Genomic DNA, 22,198 nt, shown 5'->3' with positions numbered 1-22,198 from the left:
TCCCTCCCCATTCATTTCCACTGCTAACACTTAAACCTATCTATACGCTCACTGGGAGAGAAGAGGCAAAAATAAACTGTGGCTACATTCCTGCCTAGGACACTTACAAGTTTAAACTGGGAAAGTAAGGTAAATAAGGTAAAAGGTTAAAAGAGACACAGGGTCTCAGTCCTTTCTCACCAGACTGGTTGCTAACCGTCAGGTACCAAAATTCAGACAGAAAGCAGCAAAAAATAGGCAAGCAGCAGACATTGGATAATCTGTTCCCATTCTTGCACTCCAGATAGTTTTCATGCTGTCTTAATTTTAAAAAACCCTATATCTAAAAGGTAATGGTCTTTCAGATGTCTTTGTCAGCACTGAAGATTCTAGCTAGTAACAATGATAATGAATTAAAGTGCTTTGTGCATTAATTTGATGAAACAATGCCATTGAACCCAATTTTCCGAATTAGACCTAAGTCATCTGCCAGCACTAAGAAAAATTTGAAACAGGGTTTGGGCTACTAGGGACAGAAGTGAGGAGTAAATGACCAAAAGATATGAGTAGGTTATAGATAATTGTAGCACAGGCACAATATCCCAGTATACAGTCAAAACTCAGAGTGGTGTTAGAAATGTGACCACACCTTCATATATAAACAAGGCAGAGTCATTTGAGCCCACCTGCTCCAGAAAAAAAAAAACACATTTCATCATGCAAGGCACTCTTCAGCCCTGCTACCTGCCGCATCACACGCTCAATACTTCTTGAAACAGTGCCCCAACTTTTGATTCTGAACACATACCTGGTCACGTTTTATGAACAGGCAGCACAAACCTATTTGGTGAAGGATAATCTATTTGCACACACATAAATACACTTGTGTTCTCCCAAGTATTTTTTAATCTTTTGAAAATTAGAAAAAAAAAAAAAAGCTTTTTATTATTTAGGAAAGTTAACCGTTAGTTGGCCTGTACAGCAAAACAAAAGGTTTGTTGTTTTTTCCTTTAGCATGCTCCCACTACTGTGGGAAGCAGAAATGTCTGAGAAGGAAACCAGCTTGCATAACATTGTACTGAAAAGTCTGAGTAGTCAGCCACAGCTTTCTTTTTCCAGTTCTCAATCAACATTTCTTCTTGTATCACTAGTACCAAAGGTTAAAATAGTAACAGAATCACCTTATTGACTGAAACTGACTAATGACCTTTTTCTTCCTTCTGCTATGGTTTGAGAGAAGCAAATACCTATTTTACTCTTCAGATCTCAAGCAAGTTCAATGTTTAAGTGTTGTCTTTAAAATATCTTCAAAGCATGCATGCCAGACTAAATGCAACTGGAAAGTTATAAGCAAGAGTGATGACTTTTTCCCCTTATTTTTATAACTAATTCTATTTTCAACACCCTACATTATATCCTACTCCTCTAATTAAAATATCAAAAGAAGGACAGTGAATCAAGAGAGTCTTTCTTATATTATGGAGCATATGATGTTAATCAATCCAGCTGACTTATACAAAAATGCCTGCTGTGTCCACAGAGCAAAATGCTTTCCAAAATGTAACTGGTAGAGTAATTGGATTATTCTCCCTACAATAATACACTCACAGTAAGTGTTGTTTTTTTTTTAAAGCTACAACAGTAGCTTTGCATTCTTAAACATGGCTCGAGTTTTAGAGATGAGGAGATAAGTTTTAAAAGCCCTTTACATAATGAAGACACTAGAATCTAGAATATTTTCCTAATGCTATCAAGATATAAAAAAACTGTTTTAAAAACTTAAAACCTAAGAACTCGAAATTTAACCTGTCTATAATTTTCCTCAACTTTTATAGGACATTTTTTTCTGCATCATTCCCAAAACGCAGCTTAGCAAGCCCTGAACTGTATTTCTTAAGATTGTTATGAAATGAAAAATCAAATTTAAAACCACCGTATGTCAAAGATCTGAAAAGCTATTATATGCAACCAAATTGCTCACAACTTGATCAGACTACAACCATCTCAAGCTCTGCTACATGGGATGGCTAAAATTCATTATTTAAAAAAAAAAAAAAAACACAAAACTTTCTTGCTTTATTTATATTGCTTTTTATAAGAACGAGTAACAATATTATTCAGCGTGGAATGTTAAGTGCTTATGCAGTACCTCCCTTACAAAAGGAGGACATATCTTCAGATGCCACAAAGTAGTACTTAGCACACTGCTATGCTTTCTTAGGTAGAAGGAAAATCAACAACTAAGTTGAATATATTTTTTCTTAAGTGACTGAGCATTGCTCAGCTTAGTTCACAGCATGCTAATTAATCACTCTAGAAACATCATGCTAAGTCAATAAGCATCTACCTCCAAAAATGAGAATTCAGTGATTGCTTTTGGAACAGTTAGTCTTTGTTCACACAAACACTTGCAGTAACTAGAGCAGATGTTTCCACATAGGTATGTGAGATGCTTCAAAGTTATTTCATCTGTGGAGTTGGCATCGGTAGCCATAGATCCTGACTTGAGGAAAAAAAAGTAATAAAATCTGAAGCCATCACAACACTACGTAGTACAATCTCATCCCTTTAAAAGCCTACAAACACATGCTTGCTTCTTGTTTAGAATACTTTCACTGTACTCCCAAACCGGGAGACAGAATGAGATTTACTGGGAGTGAATAGGCAAGCAGCCATCTTTGAGGAGCAGCAAGAAGGCAGATAAATATTTCTTATCCTATAGCATAGCCTAAGTTGTTACGGTCGTTGTCCAAGGTGGTCATTGATAAATCCTGTCAAGCAATTTCTAGGCCACTAATGCATCAGCACTCATTTTCCTCCACTTAAATTAGAGCCTGAGCAAATGAAATAGCTGAGAAAAAACAACTCTCAAAATGGCTACAAATAACATTCTTATGAAGTAGCAGAACAGCAATTAGCAAACAGTGCTTTTATGGCTAGCCAACTGCAACTGGTCACCTGATGTCAGAAATTTGGTTCAGAGTTTATATTTATTTATTAAAAACATCTATGTGGGATAAAACTACTTTCTTTTGCTTTTATCAATTACTTTAAAACAGAAAAGTAAATTGCAGGAAATAAGCAGTTATTCAAATACATCAACTCTCACTTGGGCTTTGAAGTTTAACAACCACACACCAAACCATGCACTGCTTGTGGTTTTCAACACTTGGAGGCAATGAACTCTTGTTCCGTTCCTATCACAAAGAGGAGTCAAGGAGTCACCTGCTGAATCATCCAAACCATAACCAGACTGACACATTTCCTCTGATGTACTTCCCATTCAATTACTTGTCTGGGTATATCTTCCTTGGTCATACAGGAAAAATAAAAACAACACACACAACAAATGGAGATGTATGCTTGCAAATTGCAGTGTACCATTAGGCTTATTCACATGACACTACTTGAGGCCCAAAAAGGGAAAAGAAAGGAAAAAAAGCTTGCTAAATTATCAGATGTGAGAGATGCAAAATCAAAGACAAAGCAATGATTTACTTCCTTCAGGAATTAGATCAAAGGAAAAATGAGCAAGAATGCACAAAAGTACCTGTCCATCACATCTTTGTATTTTTTCACCTCTAAATTTTAAAACAGTTTATTTCCCCTCTCACTCTTCCCCCCCCATGCTTTGGAAAAAAAGCTTATATCCCTAAAGCTAATCAGATATTTTCCTTTGTTTAAAAATAATGATTCATTATACTTTTCATTTATCACTTAAGTAGAAAATGACAATTAGCAAAACAGATTTATGTATTTTTAATTAAATTCCAAATTCTGAAACAAATGACTGAACTCAGCTAAGTAAGTCTTTCTGAAGTATCTGCTTTCTTAGTTTTGTGCACTAATAATCCCTTTTTTGGAGCTTGGATCTAGCACACAGCATTTAACTTATTTAAAATAATAATAATAATAATAATAATAATAATAATAATAATAATAATAATAATCTAAGTAGTGAATATGGAAGCCTTTGTTTTGGCTTCATCCAATTGATGGCTCAATGGAAATCTCACAGAACTTTGCCTGGGGAATTCCTGTATGCTTTCAACTGAATAAAAAGATATGGTCAATTACATTTCATATCATACTATGTAATCAAATAGCTCAATTATTCTACAAGCAAATATGATGTTAAGTTTTGCAATGACTGTATTAAAAGGGTGTGGAGTTGAGTTTGGAACGTTGCTTTACTACACCATTCAAGATCAACCCTTGCTTTATATGGGCAGTAACAATTAAGCAATTTCTAACAGAAATACCTCTTTATTTATATTGAGGCAAAAACATACATTCAACCAAATGAGATGACATCCTTTAACACCAACTCAAAATCTAACAAAATCTAACACAAGTCCTTCTGGAATGCCTGAAGCATGACAGAGAAATCAAGTGAACTTCTGGAAGTTTGCTTCCCTTCCAGCTCAAAACAATCTTCTGCTTGTGATACAAGCATTCTCAGCTTACTTCACCATCAATGTCAGTGGACCTGTTAAAGATGAAATTTTCATGTCTCCAAGGGCAATTACTTCCCAAGTCCAATTACCTTCATGTTGAACATTATTTCCCTAATATCCCTAGCTACAGCTTCCCATATGTGAACTTCTCATGTTGTAACCTGTAACTGTTACCTTTTGTCCTGTTACTGCACATTTCTGATAAGAATCTGCTTCCGTTATACACACCCATTAAGTAGTTAGCTTACAATGACAATAAGATCTCCAACTAGCTTTCTCTTCCGAAGACTGAGCAAACCTAGATCTTTCAGCCTCTCCACACACAAGGTATTTCAGCTCCTTAACTATATAGATTGTAATCCACTGGGCTTGCTCCAATCAACGCACCTTATTCTAGGAAGTTCAAGACGGTACCCAGTACATCACATGATGCCTAAAGTTGCAAATAAAGGGCAAAAAACATTTTGCTGGATCTGCTGGCCACTCTCTTGCTAACATAGCTCAGTATACAGTTGGCCTTCTTCACTACAAGGTAACATATACATTGCCAACACCTGTTCAAACTGCTGTCCACCAGAACTCGTATTCTGCAAAGCTTCTTTCTAGCTGGACAGTCCTAAACCCATACTGTTGCACAAGGTTAATCTCAAGATGCAGGACTGAGCATGCCTTTGTTGAAGCTCAGATTCCTGTCAGCCTGCCTCTCTGATTTGCTAAGGGCTGCAAAGAGCAACTCTGCTCTCTAACCCATGGCCCACTGCCCCCTGTTTGGCATCACGTGAGTTGTATAGCGTCTGTTCCATCCCACAGTGAAACAGTGAACCCTGAGAAGCACCACAAATGGACGCCATGCTGGTGCATGCACACAACCTTTGAAGTCCATTTATCCTAACCACGCATCAGTTGGGTAATAAGAAAACAATGAGAGACAACACTAAAGATCTTAGGGATCAAGGGCTTCCCTCAGAAGGGCACAATCATTGCATTCTACCTGCAAACTCTGGTGTGTTGCACAACGGAGCAATTTTTTTCCTTTCACATCACTAGGTATAACACTTTAATGTTTATGCCACCCGTTTAGAATACTGACCAGAAATTAATATTTGCATTGTTCACCTTTTTAAGCATCAGCAGCTATATATACATACACACACACACAGGTTCCATCTGTCTACAAAGTTTCCCAACTAAATAGGTCAAGAATTAAAAAAAACCCTTCAGTCTCAGTGGTCTGGATACATTTCTTATCACTATCTGATAAAAGTGCACGAACAACAGATGGAACAGCAAGAAGAAGATAGGGAGATACCATTATCTTTTCCTTCAAATATAAAATATTTACATTGTACATTCACAATCAATAAAAGACAACATCCTTCAATTGCAACTCAAATGCAGACATGAAGAATCAAAATGAACACACTAAGACTTGAATGCTTCAGTAGAAAAGCTAGTACCTTGTGCTGGGCCACAGAAATTGTGTGTTGAACACAGAACAATGGAGTCTGATGCCAGAGTCAAAATATTTGACTAGGCAGATTATGGACTTGCTCCAGTAAATTCCTACTTTATGCAATCAACTACAATTTGTCTTGAGGGCCCATGTATGTACATCTTTTAGCTTATTAGACATTATATGCTGCCACGCATAAAGTGTGCAATAAAGAATAATTCAAATGTCACATGGGTTGAATTTTAAGATGCAGTTATTCAGAGGAAAAAAATGAGCATCTCATTGTACAATTAAAAGCAGAGTTCAGCATGCATCACCAAAGGCAACTAATTCCTATATGTGTGTATCCTACTTTAACATTCACAGCTGGCAAACAGCAAAACTACAAGCTCTTAAAGTACTTTCAGATAAATGTTCTTGGTCTTACAATTTACTTCATTTAAGTTTCTAGAGTAACTACAGTCAGTTTAATCGTTAATGTTATGTCTTGTTAAAAGATACACTTTAACAAGTTATCACCACACTGTAGTATAGGAAGTACCTGAGGTTTTCCCCAGAAAACTTTTGTCAACAATTGGCTATTTTGCTTGCTTCGTATTCTCTTAAAAAGAATTTATAAATGAATCAATTACAACAACAGAGCTATGGTAACTAGAACCAACCTCTAGTTATGTAGTTAGATTTCTGAAACAATTCACAAAGCAATCATTCATTAACTATTAATTTCTCTATCAAAGCACTTATTGAGCACAAACTTTGTATACTTAAAAATTAGTTAATTCAGAAAAATTAGCAAAAAAATTCTTAGTTACATTAACAATCTCATAACTAGCTAGAACAGTTAACATCTACAGAGCTCACTCAAACAAGTCTTACTTCCTTATCAGAACACATATAAAAGTCAAACATTAAAAGCTACGGCATTTCTCCTATCAACGAGTACATGCAGGAGGAAGAGTTATAAAGGCACATATCCCATTAAAGCTGTTTCACAGATTATTGGTACACTTTAAGGAGCATTGATACTAAAGTTAAAATTACCAAAATATGTTGGGTTTATTATGATTATTATTTTTTTTAAGTCACATTCAAGCAAATTGTACTTGCACAAATTCTAATGAAGCCCATGGAACACAGATGTTGCAAGCCTGATTCTATCTCTAATCATGCTTCTCTGATCAACTGTATTTGGAGGAGGGTTCATCCGTTACCATAGTTTGCTTAAAAACAAAAGCTCCAAATTTCATCATCTTCAGATTTACAGTTTAATAATAAAGATAGCAGCAAAAAAATAAAAAAAATCATAGGATTTGGAATATATGGTGTCAGAAAAGTTGCAATACTTCCTGAGGACGTACATTTTACCTTGTTACTTGTTCTGGTTTTGAATATTATTCTAACCATAATAATGTCAATCTCAAGAACATCTATCTGTTTCGCACTGAATAGTTTGCAAGATCAGAGCCTTAAATATAAACAAGGCAGAATATTCATTGCAACATTCACAGCAAAGCATACATAATTATATTTAAAACTGATCTCCCTACTAACAAGGGCTACAAAGACAACCTAAATACTATTCATCCTGGGACTGGGTTTTCAAGAAATGTAACAACAGTTTCATGGAACATAAGAGGCTCCTAAACTGATTTCCCATATGGTTTTGATTAAGAAATATATATAGAATAGAGATGAAGAGATAACCTTTTACTTTCCTTCCCTTCAATGGCAGTTCTAACAATGATTAACAGTAGCCACTCAAATAATTCAGTCCCAACAGTTGCAGAAAATAAAAAAACACAGCTGAAGAATAAGTTTACTATCACTGTTAGCAACCAATTTCCCTTTTATTCCACAGATATGCTCACATGGCAAGATCTTACTGTCTGATAAGAAAAGAATTTGCCATTTTATATATTCTTTATGGGACATACTGAATGTCAGCTGTATGAATGCACTGCAGAACAGGGCTGCCCAGCTGCATTCCCTGCCTAGCGACACAGCACTCCTAGAACATTTCTGATCAAGGTAAGAACCAGCACGTAACAATGAAAACATACACATAGTGAGATTGAAGGTGATGTCACAGCTACATGGCTTTAATCACTGTTTGTGAGGATCAGAATTTAGGACTTCAAAGCCTAAATCCCTACTTATGTTCTGTTATGTAAAATACAGGCTAAAATAGCTAGTAGCAGACAAGCCATAAATGCTTAGTACGACTGGATTGGGGTAGGGCAAGGAACAGGAATACAAAAGACAAGCACAGCAGCTGGGTAGAGAAAATAACTTGATTAATATGGTAGTCTCACCCTGAAATACCCACACAGTCTCAAAGTACACATTATGTAATAATTTTGGATGGGGGCAAGGTAGGAGAACTGTACAAGGAAAAAAAAAAAAACACACATTCTTCTCCCCCTTTTTCTTTGTTCCTCCAACTTACAAATAAGATGCAAAACATGGAAGGGAAGCTGCCCTTTCATAAATACATGAAGAAAGTTGCATTACACAAACGAGTAAATGTAATTGTCTGAAATGAAAGCAAGTCTGGTTAAACCTGATGCAGTATCCTGGCCTTGGGAGGTTGAGTTTTAATCAGTAGTTTTGTAATTTGAGGTTTCTGTTTGAGAGAATAATACGGCACTTGGTGAATAGGTTATCTATACCTGCGAGGTTGTAGATATACCACAACTATTCTCAATGAGAAAGAATACGTTGTCTTCCATATTATCTGCCTTTATCATCTGTACATTTTAACTGTACATTTTAAGCCATACTCTTCAAAGCGGGAACCTCATGCAGTCTGTTCTCTCGAATGTGCAGTGTGATAGACCAGCAGGCATTACAGGAAAAATACATTATATCAAACAATATATTTTATGTGATGACAATGGGTGCATTGCAAATTTAAGCTATGTTAAACCAAAGAATATGCGTTAATTATATCACAAAGGAAAATTAGGCAATGCAAACTTACTGGAAAAAGTTCTTAAGTATTTTGTTATTGCTGTGTTTGCCAGAATCACTTGCATACAACATAAGAAACCAATCCTGAACTAATTTTGAACAGAAACTTTCTTCTGTAATTGCAGAATACTATCCAGTAAGCAAGAGAAAACACCCACATACTTTAAACCACAGGAATTCTTACTGAAATGGATGAAAGAATAATTAATAAGCAACATGTTAAATTTTGTTTCTAATGTATCGATACACATACATAGCACAGCTTCTTCACTTCAGTTTCTCTCCTTGATTCTCAGTATACCTTAAAAAAAAAAAAAAATCATTCCCCAAAATATAAATAAAAGAGAGCAAATGCTAACTCTAGTTTCATTCTTAATTATTCCTTATCTCTTTGACTAAAGGCTCACTTTAAGTGCTCTTTCTTGCTGCAGTAAGACACTATATGACAAATTGACAACATTATAGGGACCAAAGCAAAAGGTAAGAGGTTTTTTTTTCATTTTAGCAGGCACAAAGAACACAGGTTAAATGATTGTCCAGTTGTGCCCCAGATGCTGAACTTGCACTTCTCCCATTTTTCACTTCTATACATTTTTCACTGCTGAATGCACAAACGTACTGGCACTTAGCATCAAAACAGACTGAAGTAATACAAGGACAAATACAAAGTCATTCTTTACTGACAGTCAGCAAACACCTGCCTGATTTATCCCAGTCTCTTAAAAATAACAAGCTTGCCTTAAGCCACTTTCAGAAAGTATCTTACACACAAAATAAATACTCCAGCAGTGATTTAAGCTAACCTGCTTGACTTTCAGGACTGCTAATCTATCTACTATATGCAGGTAGCATCACACAGCTGAAAAGCAACACTGTCCCAAATAACTTCTTAGCTTTGACTGACCAGATGAGACCTTCAGATTTCACGATGAAGCAGACTTGAGAGTCATTATTTTGTATATGTTCAGTCTGGAAAAAGAACTCATTGAAAGTTCTGGTGAAAGCTCTGCAGAGAAGGATTTGGATGTCCTTGTGAATTAAAAGGTGGACGTGAGCCAGCAGTGTGCTCTTGCAGCCCAGAAGGCCAACAGTATCCTGGGCTGCATCAGAAGAACAGTGGCAACCATGGAGAGGGAGGTGATTGTTCCCCTCTTCTCTACACTTATGAGGTCCCACCTGGAGTACTGTGTACAGGTCTGGGACTCACAGCCCAAGAAAGATATCCAGAGCTGTTGGAGAGGGTCCAGAGGAAGGCTGCAAAGATGATCAGAGGGCTGAAGCATCTCTCCTATGAAGAAAGGATGAGGGAGCTAGGCTTGTTCAGCCTGAAGAAGGTTCTGGGGAGACCTCATTATGGCATTCAAGTATTTGAAGGGAGCTTGTAAGAAGGAGGGGACTGACTTTTTACACTGTCTGATTGCAACAGGACAAGGGGAAACAATTTCAAAGTAGAAGAGAGAATAGTCTAGCCAGATGTTAGGAGACAATTCTGTGCTCAGAGAGAGTGGTGAGGCCCTGGCACAGGTTGCCCAGAGAAGGTGTGGATGCCCCATCCCTGGAGGTGTTCTAGGCCAGGTTGGATTGTGCCCTGGGCAGTTTGATCTTGTGGTTGGCAGTCCTGCCCATGGCAGGGTGCATGGGACTACGTTACCTTCCAACCCAAGTCATTCTACAGTTACTTTCAGCACCTACCAAAATCTCTTTCTTGACTACATAACGTAGTGTTCAAATTCCAGCATACAGTCAGAGTGCCTGACATGGGCAGGGGGAGTCATCTACCACTACGTTAACTTGAGAGTGACCCGACCACACAAACAGCTTCTGCATCACTGAGCTGCTGTTGCTGACGGGCAGCATATATAAGGATGGCTTAACAGCAGCCACTGAATAACTGAACGACAAACTACAACAACCAAGTGCAACTGCTTAGCAGAATATCATCAGTTACTAACAGAAGATGTTTAAAGGTTATGGAAAAAAAAGTACATCAGTGTTCTAGAATCTGGAATACGTTAAGCGCACTGAAGCTTACTACATTTCAATCTTGACACCACAGAAAAACTCATCTGGCTTTAACTTCGGAGACTATTTTGAACTGTTAAAGAGCTGGGAAGGAAAGATTTTTTGTCTTTTACACTTAGCTTTTAAAGTAAGAACTAAGGATTTCATAGACATCTAAGTGAAGCATGTTTATTCAAATTGACACAACTTCTTGAGATGTCTTTCATAAAACAATTCCTTTTTTCATCTCCTCCCAAACTTCTACCTTATCAAGACAGACATCCACTCTGGATTATTTAAACTTGGAAAAATGCAAGTGTTTTCTTTGAAAAAAATATCCATTGTTACAGCAAAAACCTGGGTTTCCTTTCAAGCAAGATCATATGATTATGCATTTATATTTTACTTTCCGCAGGAATTTACACACCCCCCTTTGCATCCTGTTATTCATTTAGCGTTTCCCCTCACTTCAGCATGCTATGTTAATAACGGAGACCTGCTGGCTCAGAACGGGCACTCAAGGTGACAATCGACGCTCACTCATGCACTCATCAGTTATTCTACAGGGCTCTCCTCACTTATTTTTTAAGCAGCACAAAATAATCCTTCAAAAATCAGTTCTGTGAGAAGCACTGGACAGGTAGATCATTAAAACAATTATCTTAGGGAAGTGGATGGATTTGTTATTGTTGTTCTTAATTACATACTTTAAAATACTTCTTTCTCTTCTGGAAGGTCAATTTCAACTGAAATAGATTTTGTGCTACTTAAGTACTCTAAAATAGGAAAAAAGATTTTCCTCCTATTCGCAATAGTGAATTAGTCATTGTTTCAGATTGCTTCCTGATGTTTATCTTTAATCAATGTTAGCCTTTAAACGCTTTCAGATTGATACTGATTAATGATCTAATTTGTAATCTTATCTGTAAAGAAATAGCAAGAAGTCTTTTTCCAAGAAAAAAAAGACAAGATAGCATCACAGAAGCTATTATATCTGACCGTATAAATGAATTTGCTTCATGCATCAGACATTCTGAACTGCATAACAAGATAATCAACATAAAACTTATTTTTCTTTTCAGACTCAGCTTTTTTTTTTTTTTTTTTTTTTATACTAAGTGCTAGAATGCATCTAGTATACACACTCATTCCATGATTACTATAAGGAAAGTAAAAATTCTGCTGTTTGATTCATTATGACATGAATAAGCTGCACAACACAGCTATGGTCCAGCATATTCTTAGCAGTTGCATGTGTCCATATGAAGTGGTCTCCACCTGAACAGAGCCGCAACACAGTTTAATTTGCTTCAACTTTGCATCCATAGTAGTTAAAACTGCAACTTGAGATGCATATACGATTTATCTCCTGCTATCACACATCTAATTTATCACTGTTTTAAGCATCTGAAAGCTGATTTAAGATTCAAATTAGAAACAATCAATGGATATAAAGTTTGGTGTGATGAGATTACAGGTTTTTGAATGCTTTTTAACAGCACAAAACTAGTAATGCAATTATTATTTTCCTAAACAGAAATTATAGTATTAGCTCCTTTATTCCAGGACCTTCAAGTGCAAATTAACAGAATATGACAAAACAAAAATCAAACATTTCCACTGCATGAGAAAGTGAGATTATCAATGCAGCCCAAGTGAGGCAAAAAGTCTACAATCTTCTATTCATTTCAGAATATGTAACTTTTCTTCAAGAAAAATTCAAGTGCATTATTAGAATTGAAACTTCCTTTTCAATTCAGAAAAAGAACACCAAACAAGATGAATAATTTGTTCTACTGCAATCAACATGAAATAACCTGTCACCAAGACTTTGATGAAACTGATGTGCCAACAGAAAACTTACTTCCAGCAATATCTTTTTTTAAATAAGGATATTTGCTATCATAAAATATTTCACAAACTCAAACCTTGAGAAGATCCCATACTAAGAACCATCCTGAACGTGCCCAGGAATCAAGACACTTGCACGTATTCATCAAGCAATAAAATACTGGATAACAGTTTACAAGCATTACCAAACTGAAGCCTTTAGTCAAAATAAATGAGAAAAAGAATTTTGTAGTCCTGCAGTAAAAAGTGAAACTATTGTAGGCAAGCTAGCTTTCTTCAGTCCTCTTATGCATGGCATGGAATCACTATCAAGACACTGAAATACCAAATCCTCAATCAATAAGGACAGAGGTTATTTTTTACAAAAAAAAGAAAAAAAGGTCCTTAGTATTTGCAGGTATCAATGTAGATCCATCTTCAGTATAGTATCATAAAATTTCTGATTACAAAAAGGAAAATTTTTTTTAAATACCAGCTCCCTGTTTTACTCCAGCAAAGACAAGGACTAAATCCTGCCTTTGAAGAAACCAGCAAGCACCCAATGCAGCCAACCACCCCTTTTCACCCTACAGAAGAACTCAGATAATGATAGAGGGGGGTAGCACTCATCTACTGCCTCTGAGGTAGAACAGGAGAACATGCACATGGCGTGATTACTGCCCTGAGCACTGCTGCACTACGCAATCCTGGGCTATGGTCAGTAGACACTGCCCACACAACTGGAGAACCTTAGGTGTCATCTTAATGCCTCATGCTCTGCTTTAACCACAGCTTGAACACAGGAAAGACTTTGCCGCTTTCTTTAGAAGTCACCTTCAGAATAACTATAGGAAGAGGCATTAGTTGTTATTGCATATAATATGAAATCTTTTTGATGAATCATTAAGCAAAACATGCAGCGGATTGGAACTCATGATATTTACTCAATTGTAATGGCTTTATAAGGGCTATTTTCAGAGGGGTAAATGATAAATCCCAGCTTCTAATTTTTCAAAGTTTAAGAAAAGGACTGAAAGACTTATTAAGGGCTACACTGCGTCCAAATGCAAACCTTTGAAAGACTGATGAAATGTAAGTATTTACGTTTGGTTTTCAAGAAAGCGGAAAGCCTACTTTATACACTCATACTGTATATATCCATACAATTGTATGCTCCACTAAAATAGAAAAAAATGATTTTAAGTACTTCAATAGTGAACGCAACCTGCAGTACAAGCAGCATTGTGCAGGCATTCCTAAACCAAATAAATTCCCAACTGTTACCTTCAAAAAAACTCTTGGCTCGCAAGTAACTGACGCTGAGCCTAAGCACAGACAACTTATCCAATTTGGCGATAACATCTTGAGGGAAAGGCAGAAGGCTTGCCAAGCGATCCAACTCCGCATTCAAACGGTCCCTGTGCCTCTTGGAGGGATTGGATTTGACTCCTTCGGCTGGAGATGGCTTTACTCTGTGGCAAAAAAAAAATAAAAATAAAAATAAACAAAAGTTCTTTCCCAAAATGAAGGCAAATATTTGTCTAACATTACAACCTTTTAAACTTTAACATGCAAAATGTTTTTCCTAAGCGACTTCTGTTTCTCATGGAAAAAAGTAGAATTCTATCTAAGATCATTTCACTTTCCTCCCCAACACATTCACTGTTAAACAAAGCAGTAAGACCTGCCATAGCTATCTGAACACGTAATGGATGTTTGCAAACTCAGATATAGCACTCGTAAAAACCTTCCTACACACACATTCAAATGCCTTGATTTCTTTCAAATTATGAATAATTCAACTTATTAGTGTACAAATTATTTGACAGTACACTCAGGTTGTTGTTGTTTTGGTTTTTTTCTACTTGAATTACATTTTTTCACAAATATCATTAATTCTTCATCAAGGTTTGGAACAGGTTATTGTAAATTAGAAATAATAAATGGTTAAGTAACTTGCTAGACAACAAGGCACTCAGAACTGCACAAGAAAAGATACAGCTCAGTCAGCATGTAAAGTCTTCCTTGCTAATATCACTGAACTCATTCTATATACCAACTCTTAGCTAATGATGTTTCACTTGAGTATGATATGACAAAGGTGGCTCTGCAAGGTGCATTTCTCAAGTATTATCCAGGCAAGACACTCACTTGTATATGATTAACACAATTTAAATATAACTCTAACAAAATAAATAAAGCTCAAGATCACCAAATGTCATCAGTAACATTTAAATTTGCCTCAAATACTTGTCTATAGAACAGCCTTCAATGAAGGAAAAAAAAAACAAACCAATAAATTTCAAACTTTAAGCAAGTAAAAGCTGTATACCTGTCACTGAACAGCTCACTATTACCAAATCAAAGCATGTTCCAAAAAGCAGAGGTCCCCTTGAAAACAGCTCATGACATGCCAATTAGAGCAGCATTGAATACCAGACTTCTCTATTTTCACAACTGCCCTCCCCTTTGCTTAAAATTTCTATTAGCAATTTGACAAGTTATGATGTTGAAACAATACGGAACTGGGCAATTACCTTGACAAATTACTCATTAGATGTGATTGTTTTTGCATTACTTTCATGTAAGTTTTTACTTCCAAGTAGCCAATGCATAAGGATTCCCCAAATGCAGCACAGAACATTACTAAACATTAAGTTGGCGGTATTTTCAGCATACCATGATTTCATCTAATTTTATCTACTATCACCCAACAAAAATCCATGATTTAAATGGAACTGTCAGGGACAAAAGAAATAAGGATGGAAATGAAGGGGAAATAAGTAGTAACTTGAACCATTTTCCATTCTCTTACATAAACTGTTGATGCTCAGGGCTGCCTTAGCTGCATTGCAGAAAATTACCTTCAAGTACAATTAAATACTATGTCAAGATTATTTTTATTATTAAAAAAGGGAAAAAGGAAAAAGGAAAAAAAAAAAAAAAAAAAACAACAAAGAAAAACACTACAGAAGAAAACAGGTTTTCAGCTGACCTCCTGGGCGCCACCTTTTACCTTACTTACAGGAAATTCAAACTCTCTAATCAATCAAAAGCCAGAGATTGCCACACACTCAGTATCTCTCAAGTAAAGTACAGTCCTTATCATCCAACAGCTGCAAAACAAGCAAGGACTGCTAATTCTAGTTTTGCCATTGTAAAAGAGGTACTACCACAACATTATCTGACTGCTGTTTTCAGAAGCCTGCTACAGACAACAGAAATTTCAATTGCACATGCTTACCATGCATGCCTTCATTGATATTAATAACACTACAAGTGCATGAGTATCTGGATCTTATTATTAAAAGGCCAAAATAAGTTTCAGTATTTATAGGCTAATTTGTATTTTAAAGGAAAATTGAAGCAGTTCCTTGAGAAAATGAAATACAGCACAGATATGTTTTGTTCATAACATACAAGAAAACCTTTAGGAGTTCATCAGAATGACTTTACTAATTAGAAAAAAAAAGGGCACAAGGAAGAACATGAGTGTCACCTCTCTGACAGATTTAATCTTTTCAGCTGTGTGTACTTTTCATTTCATCTTCAATACAGCATATGTTAACATGTTATTCTTATGTCAATTCAATTAAACATAGGTCAGGTATATGAAACTCATCAGTTACTACTGAACAAGTGCTATATAGGTGACACCGTCCAAAATTCTCTATTTTAACAACGGAAAAAGACTCCTATGAATAGTCTTATCTGCCACAGTGAATTCACCATTTAGGAACGTTCAGCTGCTGATTCCTTTGGAAGAAACAGATACAATACAGACTAACAATCTCTCTGCTCAAAAGCTTTTGTCAACCTATCTTGAAGGGCAAGAGGCACTCTCCAGTGGTTCCTTCAGCAGACAATGAAATCAACAAAGTTTTAGGCAGCAAAGGGATAAAGATGTTCTCACTAAAAATCTCATGTGCTGCTCATCTGATGCTGTGCAACCGTTTGTCCTCCAGAAGCAGTCTGTCACTCAGTTGCTCAGGTTGGCTTAGTGTCCAAGTGACTACGACAGAGCGATGGGGACAGCCAGAACATGAGGCAAGAGCAAAATCTTTACACTCAGTTTTAACACCCTTCAATGCTATCTAAGACCACAAGCCAGACTATCCAGAAAAAGAAAAAAGCATGTTCCTAGCTGCCAACCATAGCATCTACATGTAATTATCTTCAGTTGCTGCAGCTATTCCTTGCAAACTGAATACTTTTGCAAGTACTACCAAAAAAAACCTTGGAAAAAAAAAAAAAAAACACACAGGAAAAAAAAGCCATCAACCACACAAAATGAAACATTAAATGCAATGAATCTTAAGTAGCAGTTTACAGTTCACACATAGCATACAGGTACACCAACAAGTGTACCAGTTATCACCTAATCTAATAAGTTTATTCTAACTATGCCAAAAGTTTTGTAGTGCTTCCATTTCACACACAAGGTGCAAGCTGCTCTATGTGTGAAGAGCGCTTTAAACAAAGCAAGCTTTTAATGTTTTGGTTTTTTTTCTTTACTGATGAACTTCCACTTCTTGGCACTTATTTGTTTGTCTTGAAAGAATAAATAGTTGTGAGGTTTATTGTTGCTGCTGCTGTTTTGTTTTTTTTTTTTAAATTATTATTATTATTATTATTTTAAGTTAAACATATATTTGCACTGCTTTCTGAAATCACTATGCCTTAATATGTACCTTTAATTAAGGATCAACCAGCCAAACGTTTTTCTCTGGAATATTTAGTATCATGAATACATTCATGGTAACATGGAACAAAAGTGTATCATTTCTTATTTAGTCTGCTTTTTCAAGAAACATGCTGTTACGCTTTGTGTGTCTGCACAGTATGAAACATTTAAATCCCTCCACCCCATTCCTTGTCTATTACATTCATTCCGTTATGCAAAACAATTTCTACCCAAACACTGAAAAAGAGAACAACAAAGCAAATCACAGCAGGACTGAGCTAGCAGGCAGAAAAGCATAGGAATCTAAAGACAGCAAGGTGAAACAACACTTACATAAAATCCTTTACTTAATGTTAGGATCCACCTCCAGTAAACTTCACTTCAATAAAACAATGCATTTTATCTTACTAGCATGCAAAATCAGCAGTTCAGTTAATAATCAGTAGAGAAAAGGCACACAAGACCTTAAAAACAAAACAGAAATGGAACAGTCGAAGAAAAATTCAAAGCAGGGGCCATGCAGAGCGGCCACCAGGGGGACCCGCACAGCTCCACCACCCGTGGGAAGAAACCTGCGGAAGGCTCCGAGGTTCTAAGAAAGCTACATTTCACTGGAATGCACATTGTGTATTAGGCTGTTGTTTTATTTCCCCTCCAGATGACAAGATAACAAGATGAAATGCAGGAACAGTTGCCGCTTAAGTTTTCCCATTATTGCGTTTTCTTTTCAGCTGTGATATGGTGACTCCCTACCGGATCAAAACAACACGTTTCTGTCAGGCGATTCCCTGTTGAGTCCAGTCCTTTGCACGGCCCATAAAGATAGGGTGGCTGCAGGGGGAAGCTTCCTATATTGCCTCTGAGTTACTGCCATGACTTAAAGTTATTTGCACCTGAAGCGGGAAGTAGTTCTTCATTTGTTTTAACCCATGAGCACTGCTGCATGCTAGCTGCCCACTGCTACAGACTAACAACGACCAGGCTCCCTTCACAGCTACATCTATGACAAATGAAACATCAGAAAGAAGCAACAGCTTCACAAAAGGCACTACTCCCAGCAGTGCATCACTTCTTTCATTTTAAAATTCTCTTTGAAGAGCTCTGAATTCTACTAGGAGGACAAAATACCAACTTCAAATGGACTCAAATCACAGCAGTGCCAAACCGTGGGGCAAGGAGCAGTGCTGAAACCGTTCTCCCCTCCTTCCCCCCAGTCACTTAGAGGAGCTTATGACCTCTATCCCTACTTTTTAGCCCAGTGAATGCTCTGTAATTAGCTATGTGAGATATCAGAGCCTTCCCACCACCCGCAATGCTCAGCAAGGTTGGTCTAACAGCATGAGCAACCAAAAGTCATAACCACTAGGAGAAGAAAAAGCAATACGTGCAAGATAAATTCTGAATAATTTCTGGTAACTCCAACAAGACTGGCTAATAGTAATGTCTTCTCTCATAATAATAGGTGAGCAAGCAAATGCAAAGGAGGAGACATCTATCTGTCCCTTTGGTATCAAAGGGCAGAATCCCAAATAGATATAGTTTCCATTAGCAACAAAAATAGGCTCCAAGTTCAACTAATATGACAAGCATGGCCACCAAATATAAGAAAATAGATTACGGAAAGAGATTAGTAACGTAGATACAACAGTAACACAAAAAGGAAAGTTTCACATCCTCTAATCAAGACCAAGAATGTAATAGCCAGCCAGACATTAAGCGATGCGACCAAAAAGGCAGAACAGCTCACCCTTATGCAATTACAAGAATTACTTGCCCTCAGCAACCAACAGTTGACAAATACTACCAATGCATTCCTACTTCACAAAAAGACAACACTAATTTCTTCGTTAAAATCCAGACCTGTAGAGAAGACTGATTCACTGCTTCTACATTATAGATTGGAAATGAGTAATCGAAAAAAGCAAACACTGCTCTTCTCATAATGACTCTATCTTCTAGCCAGAACTTTTTTTAAAAAAGGGTATGTTTAGAATTTTGCGTTAATTTGTAGACTGGCTGTGTGCATGCACTCATTCTCATAGCTCCAACTGTACAGAAGTGAGCACCCAGGCTGACTTCACTCCCCCCAGCACAGTTGTCTGCTGTCAATCTGAGAACATACACTGACATTGGGATTTTATTAAATATTCGTCATTTTCTTTAATGCTTTTGGAGTTCAGGTGATTACAGTACTATTACAAGAGTACTCGGTAATACACTGGGATTTTTTGAGCTTTGCATCACAGCTAGTTTTGCTAGCAGCTCCGAAGTTCAGCTCCTCTACTGCTTGCAACTGACACTGACTTCTAGTCGAAAGTGCGGGTTAAGCCGCCGTCCTGAAAATCACTCGCATGAGATGACCAGCCCGCAAAGCCCAGGGCTCAAACCTACCGCAGGTGCAAAACGCGAAAGCACTCAGGCACTAAGCTGCAGCCCAAGTTTGAAAATACCACGACAGACACTTGTTTTTTGGCCTCTTGGAGCGATCTGCAGCACCCGCAGTGGAACAACCGCCACCACCTGATGTAGCAGTGGGGGCTGCAGCCGGCCCAGCGGACCGAGGACAGCCCCGGGCTGAGGACCGGACCGATCCCCCCCACCCCCGACATGAACGGGGCCGCGCCGCCTGCGCCGGGAGCTGTCACCTCAGGTGCCTCCCGATCTAGGTCAGCCGCCTCGAGCCGCCGCTCCCTGCTCCCACCTCCGCGCTCCGCCCGCCAGCCGCGAGGGGACCTCGATTTAGCTTTATTTTCACAAGAAATCCAAGAAAAATAAAATAAATCCCGTGGAACCCCCGGGGCGCCGGAGAAAGGAGGGCCCGCAGCCCACCCCGCACCGCCGTGCCCCGCAGCCGGGAGCCGCACAGGCACTCCGCGGCCGAGCCGGCGCCGGGAAGGGCGGGGGGAACCCGCGCCGGGGCAGCCCCACGCCGCGGTGCCCGGGCGGGACGGACGGAGCAAGGAAGCCACCCCCATCCCCGTCTCGGTCTTTCTCCCTCCCCGCCGAAAGCCGCTTACATTTTCTGCACAGGTTTCCGCCGCTTGCGACTAGCGTAGGTGACATTGGGGTTCATCCTGCCGCGGCTCCAGCGCCCCGCACCGCCGCCGGCCGGGGGCCGCCTCGCCGTCCGCCTCGCCCCGGCTGCCGGGAGAAGGCGAGTCCCAGCGGCGCCGCAGCTCCTGCCTCGCCCGCGGGCCCCGGCCCTGCCGCCCGCCCGCCCGCAGCAGCACGCTCGCAGCGGCGGCGCCTCCCCTGGCCCGGCGAGGACGGAGGGAGGCGGAGGTGGCGCGGGGCGGGGATCCCAGGTGATCGGCGGCGGCGACACCCACTCGCCGCGCGGCGCCTCCGCACGGCACAGGTGTGAGGGCGGCCGACTCTTTGCGGTGCCGCTCAGCCCCGCGTCTCCCCTCCGATCCGACGCAGACTCCCGGCCGACCGCGCCGTCTCCTCGCCCGTCTGCTAGCCGAGCGCCCGTCAGTGTGCGCGGCGCCCGGCCGGGCCGGGCCTCCTCTCCCCGCCTAGCTCAACCCAGCCCCGCTCCTCCCGCGGCCGCCGCCGCGCTGCCGGGCTGGGCCCGCCCCGCAGCCTGACAGTGCCGCCGCCCCGCGCCGAGGAGGCCCCTTGCGGCGGCCGCGCGGAGGGAGGAGGGGGCGGCCGCGCCGCCATGTTGGGAAGGTCAGGCGAGGGGACGGCGGCGGAGCGCCGCAGGCAGCGTGGGTTTGAGCCGGGCCGGATAGCGCTGCGGCGTGGAGGGAACACGAGGCACTCCGCCTTCTGCCGTCCTGAGGCTGAAAAGACGCAAAGCGGGCCGCCTCCTGAAGTGGGCTGGGAGCCGACCCCGGGCAGCGGCCGGCTGGGGGAAGAGGTGGGAACGCGGCTGCACCGAGCGCAGGGACCGCGGGGCGCTCCGCGCAACGCTGCGGCTCCCTCAGCTCTAAGGGAGCGGAAGGGTCGCTGGCCCGGGATGCCGTCAGTGCCTCGTGAGGGGATAAGGCCGCGAGTTATGGCGCTGACGCGTGAAACTAAACGGTGATGTTGAAGAAAAGGAGCAACATCGCAAAAAGCACAAGGCGCTGCCACGCTGTCGACAAACAGAACCGCTGAAGAAGCCCCTTCAATGCCTCTGTGACCCGCCGCTGCTTCGCCCTCCTGTTTTCTTCCTCCGTTTCCTCTCACAAGAGCGGAGCTCTTCCCCCGGAATAACGGCAATAAATTTTGCCTCCGCGCTCAGCCTGGGAGACGGGGAGTCGCCCTGTAAACATGGCCGTGCGCGGCGGTGCCTGCGGGAGAGCCTGGCTGAGAGCATCCCGGAGCTGGAAGCGCTCTCCCCGGCTCCCCGAAGCCCGCAGCATCGGCCCACGTGCCGCCTGGCAACCGGGCTGCGAGCTTTAGCCTTCCCTCGCTCTCCCTGCCTGGCTGCGAGGAGGCTGAGGCAGTGTCCTTGGTGCTGGCTTGCTCCTGCCTGCCGACGCTGGCCGGGCTGCGGGAGTTCAAGCGGCAGCTACGAGCACTCGCGCGTTCCCTCGCTGGCTGTTGAAACCAGCGCTGTGGTTATGCAAGCTTTCCGGCTCCGCTTTGCTGATGGAGTTTGTCAGCTGTGGCGCAGGTATTGCCATACGGCAGCCGGTAAGAAACAGCGCCGGGATTGTGCAAGGCCTGGCTGCCCGGCTCCAACATCCCATGCGTCCCGCAGTGGCGTGGGCCTCGTCCTCAGAAGTGCACAGCGTGAATTAGACAGCATAACGCACGCTTGTTTACCAGCTTAATTGCTCGAGTTTAATTGCCTGGGAAGCTATCCCAGATGCAGACTGTGCTGAAGCCAGA

The 22,198-nt window shown here is 40.4% G+C and overlaps 1 protein-coding gene across 1 annotated transcript in view; it reads right to left on the bottom strand.

Annotated features, from left to right (window-relative positions):
• AHR (aryl hydrocarbon receptor) overlaps positions 1–20,555 on the bottom strand; it is a 59,907-nt gene extending 39,352 nt beyond the window's left edge. Inside the window, exons 1-2 of the mRNA XM_048951691.1 lie at positions 20,392–20,555; positions 13,975–14,162 (exon numbers count right to left, since the gene is read on the bottom strand). Of these exons, the coding sequence (XP_048807648.1) occupies positions 13,975–14,162; positions 20,392–20,447 (244 nt within the window). The 5' untranslated portion in view covers positions 20,448–20,555. The remainder of the gene's footprint in view (positions 1–13,974; positions 14,163–20,391) is intronic.
• Positions 20,556–22,198: the final 1,643 nt, after the last annotated feature.

Source organism: Lagopus muta, chromosome 7 (genome assembly GCF_023343835.1).
Source record: "Lagopus muta isolate bLagMut1 chromosome 7, bLagMut1 primary, whole genome shotgun sequence".
NCBI classification, from domain to species: Eukaryota; Metazoa; Chordata; class Aves; order Galliformes; family Phasianidae; genus Lagopus; species Lagopus muta.
This window is presented reverse-complemented; position numbering and strand designations above follow the sequence as displayed.